Below are 23,193 nucleotides of genomic sequence, written 5' to 3' on the forward strand. Positions count from 1 at the left end.
AGCTGAGTTTGAGCTGGGGTTAGCCGAGCCAAGCTTGACTCAGTTGAACTTGTGTACAACTCTACATGTTTTGTTTAAAGAGGACAAGTAAAGGCAATTTAAAAAATAGATATTGGTGATAACCGTCCATTGACATGAGTGAGTAGCAGTGTATACAGGGATTTGGGAGAGTGAAAGAATGATATTAACCAGCTATTCCATTAAATATATTTATTATTGCTTGTAAAACTTTTTAATCATTTTCATTCAAGTCCTCCAATTCAACATTATTGGTATGAGTATTCACACACGCATGAACACGCACACAACTAGTTGGAAATCCATGCACGCACGCACGCACAACTGGTTGGACGTCCAACTAGTTGGCATGTGGGCCTCAACATGGTGTTTGTATGACATTTTCCCCGTTCACCATGGTGGTCCCACAATGAAAATGGGATGCTTCAACAATCAGCTCAATCCAACTATTAGGTGGGGGCACATCGTAGAAAACTATGGACAACCATCCAAAGAAAACTCTGTATTCATGTGCGATGTATCTAGTGGTTGGATCGACCTGATTTTTAGGGCATACTGTTTTCACGACAGGATAACCATGCTAGACTGGCAAGATGTCATACAAACACCATGATGGCCCCACATGTCAACTATTTGGACGTCCAATGCATGAGCGTGTGTATATATATATATATATAGAGAGAGAGAGAGAGAGAGAGAGAGAGAGAGGGGAATGAATGACCTGCACACTTGTTCGCAGGAATGATGACATGCGCACCTGTTTGCATGGCCTTAAGTACGAACCTTGACGTCAAATGCAGATGGCATATTTACAGTGTTGATAGCAAGGTGGTTACTGACCATGCTATCTGGGCTCCATCATGATGTATGTATTCTATTCATGCCTTCCATCTATTTTCCAAACTATTTTATGGCATGAGCTCCAAAAATGAGTAATATCCAAATCTCATATGGACCACACCACAGAAAAGAGTGGTGATTGAACACTTGCCATTAAAAACTTCTTATGGTCCACACAAGGTTTGAATTAAGTTGATATGCATGACTTAATCAACAAGTTGGATGACAAATAAATATTTAAGTGAATCTTAGGAAGTTTTTAATGGTGGGCATTCAATCGCGACTATTTTCTTGTGGTGTGGTCCACTCGAGATCTGGATTTCCCTCAATTTTCGGGACAGCTTCGATAAAACACATATATATCATGTGAGGCCAACAGAGCACTCTCAATAACCACCTGGCAACAGACATTGTCAATGCAATCCGCCAGATTCTTTGGGCCAAAACGAATTGCCACTGGCCAATGGCTAGTGGTCGGTGTTGTATGGGCCTCACCATAATGTACATGTTTCATCCATGTCATCCACCCATCCTTCGTATCATTTTATGGTATGAGCCCAAAAATGAGGTTGATCCAAACCTCAAGTTATGCGCACGGTGTTGATTGAACACCCACTATTAAAAACTTATTGGGGACCACAAAAGTCTATATGACCTAATCAATAGGTTATACGTCTAATAACCAGTAAAGTGGGCCCTAGGAAGTTTATAATGGTAGACATTCAATTGCTACTATTTTCCCATAGTGTGGTCCACTTGAGATTTAGATCTACCTCATTTTTGTGACAAAGCCTAAAATTATCTTTCAAAATAGATGGATGGCATGGATAAAACACATACATCATGGTGGGGTCCACATAGCACCGACCACTAGCCACCAGGTTCGTGGCCGCATCGCTGGCCAAACCACGTCCCTCTGGACACCAAGAGGAAGTTCCTGTACCGGAAACTTAGGTGGGGCCAACCATGATGTTTGTGTGAAATCCAACCTGTCCATCCGTTTTGTGAGCTCATTTCAGGACATGGGTCCAAAAACGAACTGTATGGATGGCATGTAAACATCACTGTTGACTGTAGGGAGGTTTCAACGGTAGGAATTTCCCTACCCATCTTTTCCCTTAGTGCGGCCCACTTGAATATTGTATCTGTATCCTGCTCACTTTTGATCTCAAGTCCTAAAATGAGCTTAAAAAACGGATGAATGGGGTTGATTTCTCACAACATCGTGGTGGCCCCACCTAAGTTTCCACTGCTGCAACTTCCTGCTAAAGTCTTTGACAGGAAATCCACGTCTAGAGGGACGTGCCGACGTGGCCTCTCAACGCGGTTTGGCCAGTGACGCTGCCACCTGCCAGGTAGCTAGGGGTGAGTGCTATGCGGACCCCACCATAATATAGTTTTATCCATGTCGTCCATCCATTTTGAAAGATAATTTTAGTGCTTGATCTCAAGAATGAGGTAGATCTAAACCTCAGGTGGACCACACCATGGAAAACAGTAGTGATTGAATGTCCACCATTAAAAACTTCCTAGGGCCCACTGTAATGGTTATTTGACATCTAACCTATTGATTAGGTCATATAGACTTGGATGAAGGGAAAAAATACATATCAGGTTGATCCAAAACTTTTGTGGTTCCCAATAAGTTTTTAATAGTGTGTTCAATCAACACTGTGCGGTCCACTTGAGATTTGGATTAACCTCATTTTTGGGATTATACCATAAAATGATATGGAAGTATGGGTGGATGGAATGGATGAAACACATACATCATGGTGGGGCCCACAAAGTACCAATCACTAGCCCATGGCTAGTGGCAATCCGTATCCGTCCAAAGAATTCCATAGGCGGTCTGCGGTCCGTGTATAGGCGGATTGTGTGACAGCCTCGGTTGCGAGGTGGCTAATGAGAGTGGTCTGTTGGCCTCGCATGATATATACGTGTTTTATCGAAGCGTCTATCTATTTTTTATTCAGATTATTATAGAGTACTGGCCGGAAAACGAGGGAGATCCAGATCTCAAGTGGACCACACCACAAGAAAATAGCGGCAATTGAATGCCCACCATTAAAAATTTCTTAAGACTCACTGTAATGTTTATTTGTCATCCAACCTCTTGATTAAGTCACGCACAATGGATGAAGAGAAAAATGCAAATATCAACTTAATCCAAAACTTGTGTGGACATTAAGTAGTTTTTAATGGTAAGTGCTCAATCAACACTCTTTCCTTTGGTGCGGTCCATATGAGATTTGGATCTTACTCATTTTTGGGGCTCATGCTATAAAATAGTTTGGAAAATGGATGGATGGGCCCACAGGACTTTGGGTAGCCACTTCGTCTGCCAATCCGTGTCCATATGTAATCCGGTCTCACATCAAGGTTCACACTTAAGACCGTGTGAACGGTGCGCAGGTGATCACACACACACACACACACACACACACACATATGGAAATGGTACTATGAAGTCGCCCTCATGGGAACTTTCCATGAGGTTGAGCTGTGTGGACCCCACCGTGATGTATGTTGAACATCAACACCGTGCACTTGATGGGTCCCCTTTAGTTTATGGGATATCCCAAAAATCAGCCATTCATTGAACTCATGTAAGTCATACCATCTAAAACCATGTGAAGACTAAAAGCACTTAGTGGGGCCCACCTGAGTTTTGGATGTGGCTGAAACTTGGTCTGACCCCTAATCCAAATGGAACACATACAATCGATGGGCTGGATTTATGAACCACATCTCGGTGGGCCTAATAAATGATTATGAATGTTTTAATGGGAGGGTAACCCCTCTCAACTTTTGTATGTGGTGGGGCCCACATAAGTCATGGATTGACTTATATATGTGTGTGTGTGGTGGGGGGGGGGGGGGGGGGGGGGAGAATGGTACAACGAGGTCAAGTCATGGGAACTTCCCATGAGATCCAGCTGTGTGGGCCTCACCGTGATGAGTGTCGAACATCTACCCCATCAGCCAGATGGACCATTCCATGATGGGCCATGAACTTAAAAATCAAGTCAATCCATGAATTGGGTGGGCCACACCACATACAATAGTTGATAAGGGTTACCCTCCCATTAAAACATTCATAATCATTTATTGGGCCCACTGAGATGTGGTTCACAAATCTAACCCATCCATTGTGTACCACTTGGATGAGGGGTCAGACCAAGTTTCAACCGTAACTAAAACTCAGGTGGGCCCCACCAAGTGCTTTTATATGTCTTAGGCATGTCTTCACATGGTTTTAGATGGTATGGCCCACCTGAGTTCCGTATACAGCTGATTTTTGAAATATCCTATAACCCAAAGGGGACCCATCAAATGCACCGTGTTGATGTTCAACACACATCACAGTGGGGCCCACACAGCTCGACCTCATAGTACAAACTTTTTCAAAACTCATCTCCTGTAATATAAGCCCAAAACCTTAACCGTCCATGTGATGCTAGTCCCCATGAAACTCCCAAAGCGCAACTTTTACCTTGATCCAAAACTTTGGTGGGCCATGGCAAAAGGAAACTGTTTCCTCCTTTGATTTGTCCTACCGAAGTTTTGGACAAGGGTAAAAATTGGGCCACGGGGGTTTCACGGTGCTGCATCACATGAATCGTTCAAATTTTAGACACATATCATGGGAGATGAGTTTTGAAAAAGTTCTCACAATAACTAGTAAGAATGGAGCATTCATATATATACATACATACATACATATATACATAGAGAGAGAGAGAGAGAGAGAGAGAGAGCTGTACGCAAGCTGAACCAAGCCAAGCTTGGCCTAGCTCAGTCCTCGAGCCTGACCGACCAACTTGGCTCAGCCTAGTCGGCAGGCCAGCTCGAGTCTAATTCGAGCCGAGCTTGAGCTCGATCTTTCGAGCCAAGTTTGAGTTCAAGAGCTCGTAGTTTGAGTTTTAGGGGTTTTTAATATATATAATATATAATTTATTTAAATATATATATTTATATTAAGTGAACTCGATCCGAGTCGAATCGAATCTGCGCACCTTTTCACAGTGTCATGGGCCGAAAACCTAAACAATCCATGTGATGCGACACCCCATGATACCCCAAGGGACCAATTTTTCACCCTGATCCAAAACTCTAGTGGACTATAGCATAAGAAATGCAAATTGGAAAAAAATTGTTATCTTTTCTCATGGCCCATCAAAGTTTTGGATAAGGGTAAAAGTTGAGCACTGGGGGTTTGATAGGGTGCTACGTCACTTGGACCGATCAGATTTTGGGCTCACATCATGTGTTAAAACCATATTAAACCCAAAAAATTTGGGATTCTAATTCTTTTGCTTAAGTTTTTATTGTATTTTTAACAAATGGGACACAATCCTTCTTACTTTTTTTTCTTTCTTTTCTTATTTATTTATTTTACTATATGGCATTTTGCTAAATATGTTATACTTTTGCTAACTATGGTTAGGACCATTCATGTTTTACTTTAACCATCTATTGGGCAGCCACCAATTCGATGGTTAGGATTGCTTGATTGGTGTTTTTTCCAAGCAACTATCCATCGCCACAATTTGGATGGTCATAAATGTATTCCACACATCACAAGATTCGAGCCCTAATATCATCCACCAGTACTACTACCGTTGCTCTAGATCTCAACTGCCTTGAAAACCTTGGAGATCAGAAACACTCAGTCAATGACCCACAAAACAACAGGTGAAGGAGATCATCCATGTCCAAAATAAAAGAGTTAAAATGATCTACAGATAGAAATATGGAAGTTATATTTTGGGTATCCCCATCGACGGTTAAACAGACTAATCGCATGTGTGATATCGATCATTCCAGCATGGCCCACATCCACTGGGGGCCTATTTAGCAAAATAGGTTTTGACTCAGACAACTGCTCATTTTTTGCTAATCCAGATCATTGTTTGGTGGAATCCAGAGCCAGAGACAAACAAGCATCTCCTAGACTGGAATATCCAAGCAACAGTATTAGAACTGTTTCAAGGTGTGTGGACCAATGATCCTACTGAGCTGTCTAGGCCACAAATCCAAAGGCTAGAACCATCCGATTAAAGAGATTTTTGAAGGATTGTTTGTACCTGTGGGACACAATAGATCAATGGTGTGAATTATCAAACCACGGGCGCACTTGTCAGAAGTCAAAGCTCTTGTAATTGTGCAATTAAGCAGATCATGTGGGGCCTTAGTTCAATTTTGGATAGATAATGACCCCAAAATCTCGCAGATTGAATGATCCAAACAACAGTCAGGGATGATTTAAATGCATGGAATGCGATGGCAGACAGTGAACAAACAGGATTGTAGCATTCAGATGAATCGCTACCATTTAAAAGATGACGTTGGCCCTTTTAAGCAATGATATCATGCAAGTTTATAGGAGAAACCCTGTCCAAGCTGTTGATTTGGCCAATAGCCTTCAGATTAGCCTTGCTAGTGAGTGGATCATCCATTTGATCGAGAAATCCTGGTGGTTCATCCAATTTTGTTTTTTTTTTTTTTCCTTCTTCTCTTTCTCAGATTCTCTTTGTAGGCAACTCTTTTTTCTTTCAACGGGTTCACCAACCCACAAAATAAAAAAATAATAATAAATAAATAAAAATTATTGATGAACCACTTCCAAGGGAAAAACCTCTTGATATTTATACATAAACTCATTTTATAGGCGGTGATTTGATACTCTAGCGGAGTGTGATGGTTGATATGCCGGCATTCAGAAATTGCTGATGTAACTAAACCATCCAAATAGCAAAGCGCACTGTATATACAGTATCAAACAAAATTCAGTTTGATTGAAAGATTATAAACTCTTATTAATGAGCATTTGTTTGTTGAAATCTGACCATAGAGTATTTTTCATTCTGACAGTCCATTAAATGTGCACCAACTGTTCATGAAGTAAATCAAACCACTGTAATATTCAGTTTACAAGCCATCGAAGTTGAGACCCACCATTTGGATGGTTTAATTTTATATTAAATGTACACCACTCAGTGCAATTTCTCGGTGCCTGCATTTCAACCATCACAGTGTCTCAGAGTACCAAAGTTTTTCTATTCTTTGATTATTCCTCCGACTCTGTTATTTACAATAAGCCACCAATACCAAACCAAAAACAGAGGAGAAAATGATCAATTGTATTCATCGCCATCTACAGCTAATTGTTATCTCCTGATGTGAAAGTGAAAGATGATGCCAAGGAGCAGATCAAGGAGGAAGACAGGACTTCGAAGTGGGGCTGACTCGATCACAAAATGGGCCTGGAAGTTGCCACAATAGCAGCCATAGTCATAGTGGCAAACATGTGACTGTACTACATCGTTTGAGCTGTAGTCATAGTGGCAAACATGTGACTGTAATAAATAGTTCGAGCCATAGTCATAGTGGCAAACATGGCACTGTACTGTTGGTTTGGAAGCCAAAAAGGACGGACAGCATGCTGACATTAGCTCCACTGTTTAACATCACCATGACATCTTCACCCTCTTTTGCGAATTGCATAGTTCTAAGACTTAGTCAACTCGTACCTCAGATGAGTCAACTCAACTCAAGCCAGATTTCGAGCCAAGTTTCATGGAAACTTGCTGACTAGCCTGACTTGGTTGGATGCAAGGTATTTTGTAACGGTAACGGTGGCCGTAACGGCCACCACCGTTACCTTTACAATATGGGTCATAACGGCTGTTATGGCCCCCGTAACAGCCATTACGGTCTTTTTTCTTATTATTGAAAAAAAAAATTCACGAAAAACCTGTATCTGCCCTGTAATGTTGATTAAAAAGTATGGAAAACCTGTATATTACCCATAACAAACAATTACAGGGCTGTTATGGCCTCTATAGGAGACGTAACGTGCTGTTAACGGTAATTACAGGTCATTTTTTTTACCATAGTGGCTGTTATGGCCGTTACGACCCTGTAACGTATAACGGTTGCCACCGTTACCTTTACGTAACAGCCTTTACGGCATACCATGGTTGCATGTTGATGGGACTCGTTGAGTCGGCTCAAAACTCGTCTGGCTTGATGCCAATCGGCATAACTCAGCTGACTCACTAGGTAGCTCAAGTATCTTTTCAATAACATAAAGTCAAAAAGGAGTGGAGTCTGAACAGACAACCTCAAGCAAGAGTGTCAAACCACACTACCAACGGACTGACATTGTGAATCTGATTGATTTGCCCATTTTATATACTTATCCTTGTTTGTGTTATTAATTTAAACATCAGTTAATTAATTTACTGAATATCTGAGTTGAGTCTTCAAGTCCATGGTGAATACTGCATGCATCCAACTTGAATTTTAGGAGCCTGGGGAGATTTCCCATTGGCCCACATATGGATCCCACCTATTCCCTTCTATAAAATTCTACCTAGGGTTTTATTTCCTACTTAATAGGGTTGGTTGTTAGGGATTTTGTAGAGTAACAGAGGCAATTTTGCAGCCATATGGATGGATAGTTCAGTAGTTTAATATTTTCTTTTGGATCCAAATAGAAATGTGTTTCTGGAATTTTTTATGTTGAGAAATGCTCCAGTGCTCTCCGTAGCATTGGGATACTCAGACAGTCCAATCGATTGATCTGAACTATTCATTAGGTTTAGAGCACATTTTATTAGCCGCCATGCAAAATATTACACCGATCTGACATATGAACCATTTGATCAATGGTTCATGGAGAGTGGAGAGATTGAGAAGGATGTTGCCTATAAAATTCAAGTAGCGTGGCAGAAACAGAAATGTACCTCTAGAGTTAGATGTGATTGTCATGTACCACTCGAACTAAAAGGAAAATTTTATATGATAGCTATAAGACCGACCATGTGTTACGGGATGTTGATATGGAATTATGGATTGAGTGGCAAGACAAGGATACAATTAGAAAAGAAAGCATTTGAGGGAATTTAGATTAGCACCAATAGGTAATAAGATGAGGGTAAGTAGACTTAGATGGTTTGGCCATGTGCCAAGAACTATGCCAGTAATAAGGAGAGAGTGAGTACAAGTTGAAGGACACGGATTGCATTATGACTCGGCCAGTATGGACATCGCTATTGGTCGGTACTTTGTGGACATTACAATGATGTATATGTTTTATCCACACTATCCAACCATTTTGCTAGCTCATTTTAGGGCATGAACCAAAAAATGAGGCAAATCCAAATCTCAAGTGGACCACACCATAGGAAAACAGTAGTGATTGAACACCCACAATTAAAACCTTCCTATGGCCCTCTGTAATGTTTATTTATTATTCAACCTGCTGATTAGGTCACACAGATCTGGATGAAGGGATAACACATATATCAACCTGATTCAAAACTTGTGGCCACCAAGAAGTTATTAATGGAGGGTGTTCAATCACCACTGTTTCCTATGGTGTGGTCCGCCTGAGGTTGGATCTGCCTCATTGTTGGTCTCATGCCCTAAAATGAGCTGGCAAAATGGATGGGTCAACGCATACATCATTGTAGGGCCCGGTAGTGACTCCTTATTGGCAAGGTCAGTATGCAATCCACATCCCAAGTTGAAGGCTCTAAAAGGACAAAAGGAAGGCTCTGAAAAGGCCATGGGTAGAAGTAGTAAAAAAAGACTTGATGACCGATGGTCTAACTGAAGTTATGGCCATTGATAGAGTGGAATGACAGGAAATGATTCATGTGGCACTATGTCAATTCCATCAGAAGGCTACACCTATGTAGATTCCCTCTCCCAGTAATCAGGTTGGTCCACTAGTCAGGGTGGGCCGCAATTAAATGACAAATTTATATTTGTCAAAAAAAAAAACAGAGACCAAGGATTTCCAACTCATTCACTTATTCCTAATGCCATGGCACACCTACATAGTGGGCCACCTTTATCTTCCAGAAGTAGCATCTACATGATGAGGTCCTGGCTTGGATATTGCAACTGTGTGCCACACTGGCATATTTGGTGGCGTGTGAATTAGCTGATTGTATACGTGTGTGGGCTTTGCAAACTCTAAACATGAGTGTGGTAGTGCTCGCCTAAAATCCTATCCTTACTGAAGGGATTTCTGATTATTCGCTGGAAATTGTGTTTGGATTATGGGAATTTGATTAAAGTCACTGGAAATTAATTCATGGCAACTTGGAAATTGTTTGTTATGGCTGAAATTTTTCAGTTCAACGGCTGTTTGATTAAATAAGAGATTTGCTAATTCCACATGCAGCTACATGTGCCAATATGGAACACGTGTGAAAGCAGATCTTTCCATCAGGTCGCCCACTCTTTGGATCTTGTTTCTTAAAAATCAGGCCATTCAACCACACGGTTGGGCCACAGCATCAAAAGACGGATAGACAAACGATTTTTATTTTTTTTAACCATAAGCGTACTTTGTACATTGTGGCCCACCTGAGCAACGTATTCTGTATCGGTAACAGTGGCCATAATGGCCACCACTGTTATCTATCCAAATATCGGTTGTAACAGCTAATACGAGAGCGTAACAACTATTATGACCCCCATAACAGTTGAAAAGAAAATTTTGCCTAAAAAGTTCTAAAAAAATATTTAGAAAACTTAGAATAATGTAAATATTTTACATATGTATTCATTTTTATTTTTTATTTTTTGAACATATTTATAGTAGTGTAACGGTCCACTATTTAGTGAGTGTTGTGTTTGGTTGTCTGATGAATTTATGACCATTTTACGTGTCTCTAATAGTTACATATCACAATCAAGCATTAGAATTTGAAATCCAAAAAAAAAAAAGAAGGCATAAATACTACTCTCTCTCTCTCTTTCTCATATCACAATCAAGCATTAGAATTTGAAATCCAAAAAAAAAAAAAAAAAAAAAAGGCATAAATACTACTCTCTCTCTCTCTCTCTCTCTCTCTCTCTCTCTCTCTGTTTTTTTTTTTTTTTTTGGAACCTCAGAGCTTCTATTTGCCCAAATTGCTTCAATATACAGTTTTAATCCTAAAAACTACAGTATGAGTGGTTGAAATCTGTCGTAGAATAATCTAGAAAATTTTTTGGAATAAGAAAAGTGAAAAAAATTAGGAGAAAATGTATTTAAATCGAAGGAAAAAAAGAGAGAGAAAAAAAAAAAAAAAAGTGGTTTTTTTTACCATTACGAGGGTAACGATCGTTATGCCGAGTAACAGCTATTACGGCCCCTGTAACGGCCGATATGATCCCAAAAAACCACCTACCCCATTTCACCCCTTAATGCGGGGGCATTTTCACACCGAGCAAGAGTGGGGTGGCCTATGGGATGCAGGGGCACACTCGGGGTGGGCGGCTCGCAGAACCCATAGATTTGGGGGTTGTGTGAGGCAGGTGGCTCGTGTGATATGGAACCCATGGATTTGGGGTCCACGAGGAGGGTTCGGTCGAGGACCTAACCCATGGATTTGGGGCTTGGGTTATATGAGATAAATGGATTAATTTGCCATGCTCTATCAGTTCGAGCTTTTAGAGCAAGTGGTTAATTGTCCTGCATCAAATTGGTATCAGAGCGGGAGATCCCGTGTTCAAGACTCATGGGGGTGATTAATGCGGGGGCATTTTCACATTGAGCTCAAGTGGGGTGGCCTATGGGATGCAGGGGCATTTTCACACTATGCTCAAGTGGGGTGGCCTGTGGGATGCAGGGGCACACTCAGGGTGAGCGGCCTGCGGAACCCATGGATTTGAGGCCCACGAGGAGGGTTCGGCAAAGGACCTAACCCATGGATTTGGGGCCTGGGCTATGAGATAAAGGGATTAATTCGTCATGCTCTATCAATTCGAGCTTTTAGAGCAAGTGATTACTTGTCCTACATCACCTCTGTATCGCATAATGGTCACAGTTATTATCTACACGTATCGGCCTTTATGACCGTATCGTAATGGATACGGAACACCTTGCACCTGAGGAATGGAACTACTTGATTTTTTAAGCAGAAGATCTAAGCATTATTTCCAATTAGATGGAAAGCTCACATGTTAAGCACAAGTTTCAAATTGGCATGTGAACTTGTACGTTAATGGATAGGGCTCTGCAAGCGAACCCCTTATTAATAACTTCCTGAAAAGTTTTATATTCAGCATAAGAAATTTATCATAAGCCTATCAAATAATGTTGAGATTGTTTATTTCAGGATTCAATTTCCATTGACAACAACTAGATCTTTGAATATCCAGATATACCAACTTATTTCTCCAAACTAGAAATAGTAATCCTCATACTAAAATTCTAGAGAAAAACAATGAAAATAGATAGTCACGACCACAACACAGAGAATCTGATTGTTAGAAAAGGTTAAAACAAAAACAAACAGCCAGAACACCTAAAAGAGGAATTTATATGATGCTCAACTCAAAGATAAACACAACATACCAGGGTTATCAGTTTGTACGAGTGGACTGATGATTCAGTTATGCACACCTCATTCAGCTGGGCCCCCACCATGCCATGCAAATCTCCTCAAGATAATCCAACCTTCCGATTTGGGGCCTACAAATCGATGGTCAATAACCTGCAAAGGAACAGCCAAATATATGCCCTAAACTAATGCATGCTTCTTATCCGTATATCAACAGAGATGTGCTCCAAGGGTACTGGTATCACTATACCAGCAAGATGTGGAAAATGATCAGCCAGCTTAGCCCATTAGCATCTGTAATTCCTCATTATAAATAACCTTGCATTTTACAGCAGCATCTTATCAAGCAATGGGCATGCATCTATAATACAAGCCAAAAGTGAACATGAAAACTACTAATCTGATAATCTCTTTCAGAGAGAGCGGCCTTCCAAATATAAATACCATACAAGTCAGCTCAGGATTTTGGTAGGATGATGGTCATAGATATTAGGTTTTTAGTCCCAGAAATCCTGCCATGAGCTTTCACGCAACCTTAGCAGGGTTGGATAATTGATCCTTCCGAGACCAAAAGTTAACCAAGAAAGAATCGATGATTATCTGCACCAAACATCAAGGCACATGAGCAGAGCGAGTGACAAGTGAAAGGAGAGAGGTGGAAATCAGGAACAGGATGTGTAACCTGGTTAATGTGTGCAGCTACACATGGAAGAACCAACAGCCCAGATTCGCCGAGTGCTCCACCTAGCTGCTCCACAACAGCTACCATTACAGGCAGAGTTTTCTGTGATACATTGCAAAACTATTAAGCCTTGAAGATTGCATCATTTTTGTCCCCACATATAAACTAGGAAAGTTAGATCCAGCTGCCCCATCTTCAAGCACCAAATGCAAATGCCCCACACATGCCAACATGTCACGTCTGTGGGTTCAGAGACGTACATCAGGCTGCCCCCTCAGACCAATCCACTCATTAGGTGAGAAGCACATGCACGATGAGTGCAGACCATCAGCTAGCATTATCTAACCATCCATTTCTTCATGATAAATGGACATGCTGGAGTTTTGCCAAAGGAACGTTCACCATAGGAACCACCCCATGAACATTCTGGACCCTGCATACATGCCAAAAGGGCATCTCTGGGACATTTTCATTTGGTACTTGAAGCTGAGGCTTCTGGAATTAGCACTTCTCAAACAGAAAAGGTTTTGGCCTCAACAGCATTTCCGCAAATGATACGGAAAATGAGCAAATCAATTGAAAAAACAAAAATTACATCTCTAAGGAAATCCCTGAAAATAAAATTTATGTCAAGACAGATAAAAGTAAACATATTTTCCTGAAGATCAATACAATCTTTCTTTTTTTTTTTTTAGAGAGAGAGAGAGAGAACTGAAAACTTATTAAAGAAGCCAAAAGAAAACTACAAGGGAGGGAAGCCAAGAGGGCGGCCCGAGCCTAAGCAAGGAAATCAATACAACAATCCCCCAAGAAATTAGAGCAGGAGACCCAATCGAGAATAAGTGCTCTCGCCCTAGAAGATACAACATCCACCGATTTGGAGTTATTGTTGAAAGATCTGGCATTCCTTTCTTCCCACAAAGCCCACCAACCCGCAATTAAAGCCATCCTCCAAAGCCTTGTCTTGCCCTTCCCTACCCACATTCCAAGACAAGCCAATAAAGATGAATCAACAGATCCCGGAAATGACCACCGAACACCAAAATAAGAAAGGACGTCCACCCATATCGACTCCACAAAAGGCAATGCACAAAAAGATGGTCCACCATTTCCTCGTCATGCATACATAAAATGCAAATATCGGGCAACAAAATACTCCTCTTGTGAAGATTATCGATAGTTAGAACTTTCTTCCTACCAACAAGCCAACCGAAAGCCGCAAACTTAGGATGGACATCATAGTGCCACACATTGTTGGTCGGCCCCATCTCAAGAAGGGAATCGCGGGCGAGAATGAGGCCATAAAATGATCTAACCAAGAAAAGCCCCGAGCTCCCAGCCTTCCAAAAGAGCTTATCCACGTCATCATCAAGAGCAAAGAGGTGAATCCAGTCCAAAAGGCCAGCAAATTCAGAAACTTCGTCATCCTGGAGGAACTGCCTACAAGGGGAATCCCACGAGGAAGAATCTCCAAAACGGGAGAAGCACTCCGCCACCATCACGGAAAGATTCGGTGCCAAGCGAAAAATCGGAGGAAAATCCAACTTCAAAGGGGATTCTTCGGCCCAAGCATCTTCCCAGAATCTAATTTTGTTTCTGTTTCCCAAGGAGAAGGCCACTCCCCTCATAAAAGCCTCCTTCACAGAGAGAACCTCTTTCCATAATGCAGAGGCTCTATACAACGAGGAGTCCCTAGTGCACCAATCCCGCTCCAAGCAATCATACTCGCTCTTAATAACATTCTTCCAAAGCGCATCCCCTCCCTCACCAAATTTCCACAACCATTTATCGAGAAGCACTTGGTTCAAAGATTTAAGCTCCTTTATACCTGCGCCTCCTTCATAAGGCTTGCACACAATCCCACTTAATCATGTGGAATTTATTATTCGCTTCCACCCCTTGCCATAAGAAATCCCGTCTCAACTTCTCGAGTCGATCAAGCACCGAAGCCAGGCATTTGAAAAAAGACATGAAATACACCGGGAGATTGGACAAAGCTAATTTAATAAGAGTTATACGCCCTCCAAGAGACAAATATCTTGTTTGCCAATTCGCGAGCGTCCTTTCAAACCTTTCAACAACCTTGTCCCAAAGGTGCTTAGCCAATTTACCCACACAGAGGGGAAGCCCCATAAACATAGCTGGGAGAGACCTAGCCACACACCCAAAGGACCGTGTCAGTTGTTCCACTTCCTCAAAGTCCATCCGAACCCCATACATCTTACTCTTGGCAATATTCACCTTTGAGGCTTGATACCACTTCAAAACAACGAATAATAGTTCTCACCCTATCCACCATTTCGAGAGAGGCATCGCAAAAGAGGATAGTGTCATCCGCAAATTGCAAATGCAATATGGAACGAGAGATGCTTCCCTCCACCCTGAAACTGTTAAAGAATCCCTCCTAACCCTTGGCTAGCATCACCCCCAGGGCTTCCACAACCAAAAGGAAAAGAAAATGGGACAATGGGTCTCCTTGACGCTGACTTGAAATATCCTTTTGGGGACCCATTGAGAAGAATCGAGAAATGAGCTAATCCAACACCAGTGTTTTAAATAGCGGTAGCATGATGCGTAGTGCTCAGCCCTCTATAGCGTGTAGCGTAAATACGTAGCATGTAGCGTAAGCTACACGATACTTCTATTTTTTAATTTAAAAATAGGACAAATATAATAGATAGTGAATATATATATATATATATATGCCAAAAAGATGATTCATTTTTATCAATTATAAGCATGGTCAAAAAAGTTATTAGTTATCATTTATCAAAAGCCAATCCACATATATAAGCCAAATCAAATAATTATCACATCAACAACTTTCTAATCAAACCACTTTAATTAATAATGTCTAATTGAAACCACAAGTCATAATTATGAAAAGAAATAAAAATCCCATAGGTTAAAAGTATCAAGTATAATACAAGTGTCACATTCTTCAACATTAGAAACAAAGAAAATGTGAAAAAAATAACAAAAAAATAAAATAGTAAAAAAATACATTGTAGCTTACGCTACGGACGCTACGCACTATGTAGCTGTAGCATACGCTACAGGGGATTTACGCTATTTAGGACACTATGTAGCGCTATGGCCACGCTACGCTATGTAGCGTACGCTACGGGCGCTATTTGAAACACTGTCCAACACATTCCCGAATCCAAGAGCACCACTTTGCACCACACCCCAACCGTTGCATCTTATAACTAATAAAGTCTCAGTCAACGTGATCATAAGCTTTCTCGATATCCAATTTACAAACTACTCCTTCCACGACCCTCGTTCATGGGCAATAAAAGCATTATCCAAGATTTGCCTGCCCGGATATCAATACATTCATATCCCAGGCTTCAATATTTAATAAAGTGAAAAGCACTGTATCCAAGATGAACCTATGCCTGGCTTTCAAGAAGACAGTTTCTGAAGAGAGATGGTTTTACAAAGCATGCTTCAAAGTGCTATGAAGTGCCATAGGGCCCATACCATGTGTGGTGATAGGAACCACTAATCTGGTCTGGTGAGCTACTACATGGATGAGTCATTAACCAAACTCATAGTAATTGAACAACTCATGACCATCTGATTGTTGTGAGTTTTTCCCCTTCAAGTGGACCATTGCTCAGTTTTTAGTGAACCATCCCCGTGCTGAGGCCACTAATTTCATGGCTACCTGTCCGAATGGATCACTTTTTGGGATATGACCCATCACATGGAGCGTCAGAGTAAAATAGAAGTTCCTTTTATTCTCAAACATGTAGTGGCCCTCCAAATCAACAGCCCTGAATCTCCTGATCACTACACAAGGCCACAGTAAAATAGCAATATTCTAATGTGCGCTTCATCAAACTTCATGAAGAGTGTGTCATAGTAGGAATACTCAATCCCTAATCGATTGGGATAAGTACTAGGTAACTAAAAACGATAGAACTTATTGCTAAAGGTATTGAAATCATAAAGAAATTTACATACAGACCTGGCTAGCAACGATTATGAGGGCACGTGCATTTTCCTTCTTGGCAAAAACTGCTTTCGGACTGCCAGAAACAGCTGACAAGCTCCATACTGCAATGGTGTTCAATGCTAATAAAATGAGATGCAGGAGCCTGCAATAAGCAAAAACATTGATCACCATCAGGTTGTGAGATGTGAAAACTATAGTAACGGGATGTCGTAAAATTAAGACACACTACTTTGATGACACGAGTCCCATGAAGTGCACACACCCAAACATCTTCATGGTAAAGTGAATCATGATCAGGACAATTAGTTTCCTGGAACATCATGTAGATAGCATGGCCCAAAAATCATGGCAATCAGACCATGTCGCCATCCCACACAGGCTTGAAAATGGATGATCAACTCAAAGTTGAGTTTAGATGAGCAGCGGTCCAATATTCAACAAGCAAAGCGCAGGGAAGTCCGATGGTCAGGATTGTCCAACCACAGCACGTTCTGGCTTGTCCACATTCACTAATCCGCAGGTGGCTCACTGGACCAATCTTCCTGATTGCCATTCATGTCTTCCATATGTATTGTGCGACTACACTTCAAAGAACTATCATCATGAAACACACTTGCCATATCATTTCTTCTAGGAAAAAAAAAAAAAAAGAAGAAGAAGTTGAACCAAAACAATCTCACAGAACATGAGAATATAGGGAATGACCCATATCTATGTAACAAGTACACCCATTGATGGGGACATCATGTGCACACACGCGCACACGCATGCCGCCCCCTATGCACGTACGCAAGGAGAGGGAGGGCCTTGTCGATCTGGCTCGATGACGACGTCCAGGGAGGGCCTCCTAATTAAAAGACAGAGTTTTGGTTCATTAGAGTGGGCCCGATAATCAAGTAAAGCCCATCATGGGATCTCATGATCGGGGCCCACTAGTCAGATTGATTTCATTTTTTAGGTTTTGATTATTTATGTTATTTAGAATATCATGAATACTTTAGATTTCTTTAATTAGTTTTTATTTTGGTTTACTTCATCGCTAAGTAATAGGTTACGCACATGGTGCGAGTTTTAAGGTATAGGGTTTTCTTATAAATAGGCACCCCTTGTAGGTTTTTTTTTTATTCAATAAAGATTAATAAAAATTACTGTGTTTTCCTGCTCCTTTCCAAGTTATGAAAACTTAATTAGGTGCGAAGCCCTCCCTTCTTCGAAGGGCTAACTACCGTAGTGCGAAGCCACACCCACCCGATTTGCCCCCACCTTCTTCCATTCATATTTCTCTTCTCCTACAAGCATTTCATCTGCAAATTCATCAATATTTGCAGGCGTTTCTCCATCTACAATAGATTTCCAGAATCTAGCCCTGTAAGAGGGCTGAAACTTCGGCGGAGCACCACCCACAAACCGTGCATCGGATCAAGCTGAGATTTGGGAGTTTTGGAGTCCATCCCTGGCCGACTAGGGCCAAGGTGGCCTTTTTCTAAATAGTGGGCCCCACACACATGCGGTAGGGATCACACGCAAGTGCGTCTGGGCCATTACTACTGTCCACACGTGCGGTACTTCTCTGATTCGTCTCTCCTCTTTTTCACCCCAAATCCTTAAACCTAACCCTAAATTACTCCAATCCCTAATTTTATGCCCTTTCCTCAACTTTAGGGCTTCCCGAATTGAAATATGTGAACCCCTTGGATTGGGGAATTATTTCTATACATGGGTGGATGAATTTACCCTCCTTTGATTCTTATTTGGTCTATAATTTTGATTAATCCAGCCCTAGCATGTGTAGGCCTAGATCCGCATAAGATTCCCCTTGATTGAGTGTTTGAACTTTTGTGTGGGATGTAGAATTTTGTGGAATTGTTTTTGAACTAGTGTGATCTAAAGCCTGAAAATCTTACACATGATACTTGAATTTCATGTCCTGCATCAAATTTAGTATCAGAGCCTAGGGTTCTTATAGGGGAATGCATTACGTTTTAGGGTTTAGTTGTTTATGTCCATTACGCATCAATTCTCATCATATATGGCTGTTTAGAGGTCCATAAACCCTGACATAAGCTGCTGAAATTTTCTGTTATCCCCTGATTTGAATTATTTTAGAAATTAACTTAGCTTCTATTTCTAGGTTTAGAAACTTTTTTAATCTGTTTTTAGAAACTAATTTCCTTTCTTTTTTCTTTTTTAGAAACTAACATACTTTCTATTTTTAGAAACTTCCCTTTTTCTTTTTTTAGAAACTAGGTTGTTTTTTTTTTTTAGAAACTTTCCTAATTTGTTTTTAGAACTTTCCTTTTTCGTTTTTAGAAACTAGGTTGTTTGTTTTTTTTTTTCTAGAAACTTTCCTAATTTGTTTTTTTTTAGAAACTTTCCTTATTTGTTTTTTTAGAAACTTTCCTAATTTGTTTTTAGAAACTTTCCCTTTTCATTTTTAGAAACTAGGTTGTTTCTTAAAATAAAAATTTTAATAATAATAAATAAATAAAACTTTCTTATATTTTGACAACTGTATCGTTGAATTTTAGTAACACTGCGTAATTTCCCTCCTATAGTCTCATAGGATCATTTAGTCCCATTTAGTTACATATAGTCGTCATACAAAGTCCTTAGGTGGAGTTAGCAGTCGTATGCCCCACGTATGGGTCGTGGTTGGTTTGCACCCTACACTAAATATGAAACGATTGCAAGAGTCACTAAATAAACTGTCCCAGCAGATTGAGTCTTTGGGTAAGTGCTTGGATATGGACTAATGTTTTGCACAACTTGATGTGCGCATTTCCCAACTAAAGGCCTCCATAAGGACAAACCCCACCATTGGGGTGGATGTCCAATCTCAGGCAAGTGGCCAGGAGGATAGACCAATGAATAGAGTTGACCGAGGAATCAGTTATGGGCATGCACCCGTGCACCCACCCCATGAGGGACATCAAGACCACTATTTTGAGGGGAACAACATGTGCGGCCTTGTGGCTGGAGAGAGTGCACCAGAGGCTAGTGTAGAGTTACCCACTGAAGCCATTCCGGTAGTGGATGAGTTTCGTGATGTCTATCTTGATGATCTACCGGATGAGTCTCCCCCTATGAGGGATATAGAGCACACCAGAACATGAGACACTGTAATACCTACAGCCAAGTTTGCGTTTAATAGTTCTGTCGATAGATCCACAGGTCTCAGTCCTTATGTAGTTGTTACTGGTTATAAACCTGAGAAACCTATTGATCTTGTCCCTATGTCACTGTCCCATAGGCCGTCAGAGCCTGCAGAGTCTTTTGTGCATCACATTCATTCATGGCATTAAGAAATCAGGCAGAAGATCACTACTAGTAATGAACATTACAAATTTTCTACAAACCAGCATAAATGTTTCAAGGAATTCAATGTAAGGGGACTCTGTGATGATCCGCATCAGGCCCGAGCGGTATCCTCCGAGGGTCGTTCGTAAGTTACATGCGCGTAGCGTTGGACCCTTCAAAATTATAAAACGAAACGGTCTCAATGTGTATGAGGTAAATCTTCCACGTTCCATGGGAATTAGTTCCGCATTCAATGTGGATGATCTAGTTACTTTTCAGGGGGCCACTAATACTTTGTCCGGCCCTTCACCCACCCATCTTGATTCTCCAGATTTATCCCTTGACCCATGGCCCCCTCTAGATCCATCTTCCCAACCTCTACCTCCCATACCTATCCTTCTTGATCCATTTTCCCAGCCTCTACGTCCCATACCTACCCGTCCCGACCTTTCTTCCCAACCTCTACCTCTCATACTTAGCCTTTACACACCCAAAGAGGAAATAAAGGATATCCTGGGTCACCAAATAGTTTCAACGTCGGACGATGGGTTTCAGAAGTACCTGGTTAAATGGAAGTCACGTCCAGCTTCAGACAGCACGTAGCTTACTGAGGAAGAGCTTCAGAGACTTGATCCTGACATCCTAGAGCGGTTCAGGAGTTTTATTTCACCAGTGGCTAAATCTTCGCAGCCGGGGAGAATTGATAGGGACATCATGTGCACGCACGCCGCCCCCCTACGCACGTACGCAAGGAGAGGGAGGGCCCCACCATCAATCTCGCTCGATGACGACGTCCAGGGAGGGCCTCTTAGTTAGAAGACGGAGTTTTGGTTCATTAGAGTGGGCCCGATAATCAAGTAAAGCCCATCATGGGATCTAATGATCGGGGCCCACTAGTCGGATTGATTTCATATCTTAGGTTTTGATTATTTATGTTATTTAGAATATCATGAACGCTTTAGATTTCTTTGATCAGTTTTTATTTTGGTTTACTTCATCACCAAGTAATAGGTTGCGCACATGGCGCAAGTCTTGAGGTATAGGGTTTTCTTATAAATAGGCAACCCTTGTAGTTTTTTTTTTTTATTCAATGAAGATTAATAAAAATTGCTGCGTTTTTCTGCTCCTTTCCGAGTTATGAAAACTTAATTGGGTGGGAAGCCCTCCTTTCTTCGAAGGGTTAACTATCGTGGTGCAAAGCCACACCCATCCCGATTCGCCCCCACCTTCTTTCATCCATATTTCTCCTCCTACAAGCATTTCATCTGCAAATTCATCAATATTTGTAAGCATTTCTCTATCTACAGCAAATTTCCAGAATCTGGCCCTGTAGGAGGGCTGAAACTTCGGCCGAGCACCCCGCATAAACCATGCATCGGATCGATCTGAGATTTGGGGGTTTCGGAGACCATCCCTGGCCGAACAAGGCCAAGGTGGCCTTTTTCTGAATAGTGGGTCCCACACACGTGCAGCCGGGATCACACGTACGTGCGTCTAGGCCATTACTGTTGTCCACACGTGCGATACTTCTCTGGCTCGTCTCTCTCCTCTATTTCACTCCTTTTTCACCCCAAATCCCTAAACCTAACCCTAAATTACTCCAATCCCCAATTTTATGCCCTTTCTTCAAACTTACGATTTCCCGAATTGAAATCTCTGAACCCCTTAGATTGGGAAATTATTTCTGTGCATATGTGGATGAATTTACCCTCTTTTAATTCTTGTTTGGTCAGGCCAGAGCGGTACCCTCAGGGAACCATTAGAAAATTACACGCACATAGCACTAGACCATTCAAAATTATAAAACGAAAGTCTCAATGTGTATGTGGCAAATCTTCCACCATCCATGGGAATTAGTTCCACATTTAATGTGGAGGACCTAGTTGCATTTCAAGGGGCCGTTAATGCATTGTCCAGCTTTTTGCCTAACCATCCTGATTCCCCAAACCTTTCCCATGATCCATGGCCCCCTCCCGATCCCCTCCCGACCCACCTTCCCAACCTCTACGTCCCATACCTACCCTTCCCAACCCATTTTCCCAGCCTCTAGCTCCCATACCTAATCTTCTCGACCTTTCTTCCCAATCTCTACCTCCCATACCCAGCCTTCACACACCCAGAGAGGAACTAGAGGATATCCTGAACCATTAAATAGTTTCATCGTCGGACGTCGGGTTTTAGAAGTACCTGATTAAATGGAAGTCACGCCTAGCTTCCGACAGCACGTGGCTCACTGAGTAGGAGCTTCAGAGACTTGATCCTGACATCTTGGAGCGGTTCAGGAGTTTTATTTCACCAGTGACAAAATCTTCGCAGCTGGGGAAAATTGATGGGGACATCACGCGCACACCGCACGCACGCCGCCCTCTACGCACGGAGGGCCTCACCGTCGATCTGGCTCAATGACGACGTCTAGGGAGGGCCTCCTAGTTAGAAGACGGAGTTTTGATTCAAAAAGTGGGCCCGATAATCACAAAAAGCCCATCATGGGATCTCATGATCGTGGCCCACTAGTCGAATTAAGTTCATACTTTAGATTTTGCTTATTTATATTATTTAGAACATCATGAATGCTTTAGATTTCTTTGATTGGTTTTTGTTTTGGTTTACTTCATCGCCAAGTAATAGGTTGCGCACATGGCGCGAGTTTTAAGGTATAGAGTTCTCCCTATAAATAGGCACCCCTTATAGTTCTTTTGATTCATTCAAGTTTAATAAAAATTCCTGCAACTTTTTTTCTACTCTCTGAGTTTCTGAGTTGTGGAAAAATTCAAGTGGGTGCGAAGCCATCCCTTTTCGAAGGGCTAACTACTGTAGTGCGAATCCACATTTATCCCCATCCACCCCTACCCTCTCCCATCAATATCTCTCACCTTCTACTATCATCCTTGCTTTGAATCCCTCAGTTTTGTAGCTGTTTATCCCCCCTACAGCCAGTTTCCAGAATCTGAACCTACAGGAAGGCTGAAACTTCGACGGATCACCACACCCTGACTGCACATTGGATTGCCACAATATTTGGAGGGTTGAAAGTCCCCCCT

General features: G+C 41.6%; 1 protein-coding gene across 2 annotated transcripts in view; it reads right to left on the minus strand.

Annotated features, from left to right (window-relative positions):
• Nucleotides 1–12,476: 12,476 nt before the first annotated feature.
• LOC131234310 (probable sodium/metabolite cotransporter BASS4, chloroplastic) overlaps nt 12,477–23,193 on the minus strand; it is a 70,398-nt gene continuing 59,681 nt past the window's right edge. Inside the window, exons 12-14 of one of the 2 annotated variants that reach the window (XM_058231094.1) lie at nt 16,868–16,997; nt 12,892–12,993; nt 12,477–12,809 (exon numbers count right to left, since the gene is read on the minus strand). In XM_058231094.1, coding sequence (XP_058087077.1) covers nt 12,735–12,809; nt 12,892–12,993; nt 16,868–16,997 — 307 coding nt within the window. In that variant the 3' untranslated portion in view covers nt 12,477–12,734. Of the gene's footprint in view, nt 12,810–12,891; nt 12,994–16,867; nt 16,998–23,193 lie in introns of those variants that run through there. The other variant, XM_058231095.1, reaches the window with a different exon arrangement.

This window comes from Magnolia sinica, chromosome 19 (genome assembly GCF_029962835.1).
Source record: "Magnolia sinica isolate HGM2019 chromosome 19, MsV1, whole genome shotgun sequence".
NCBI classification, from domain to species: domain Eukaryota; kingdom Viridiplantae; phylum Streptophyta; class Magnoliopsida; order Magnoliales; family Magnoliaceae; genus Magnolia; species Magnolia sinica.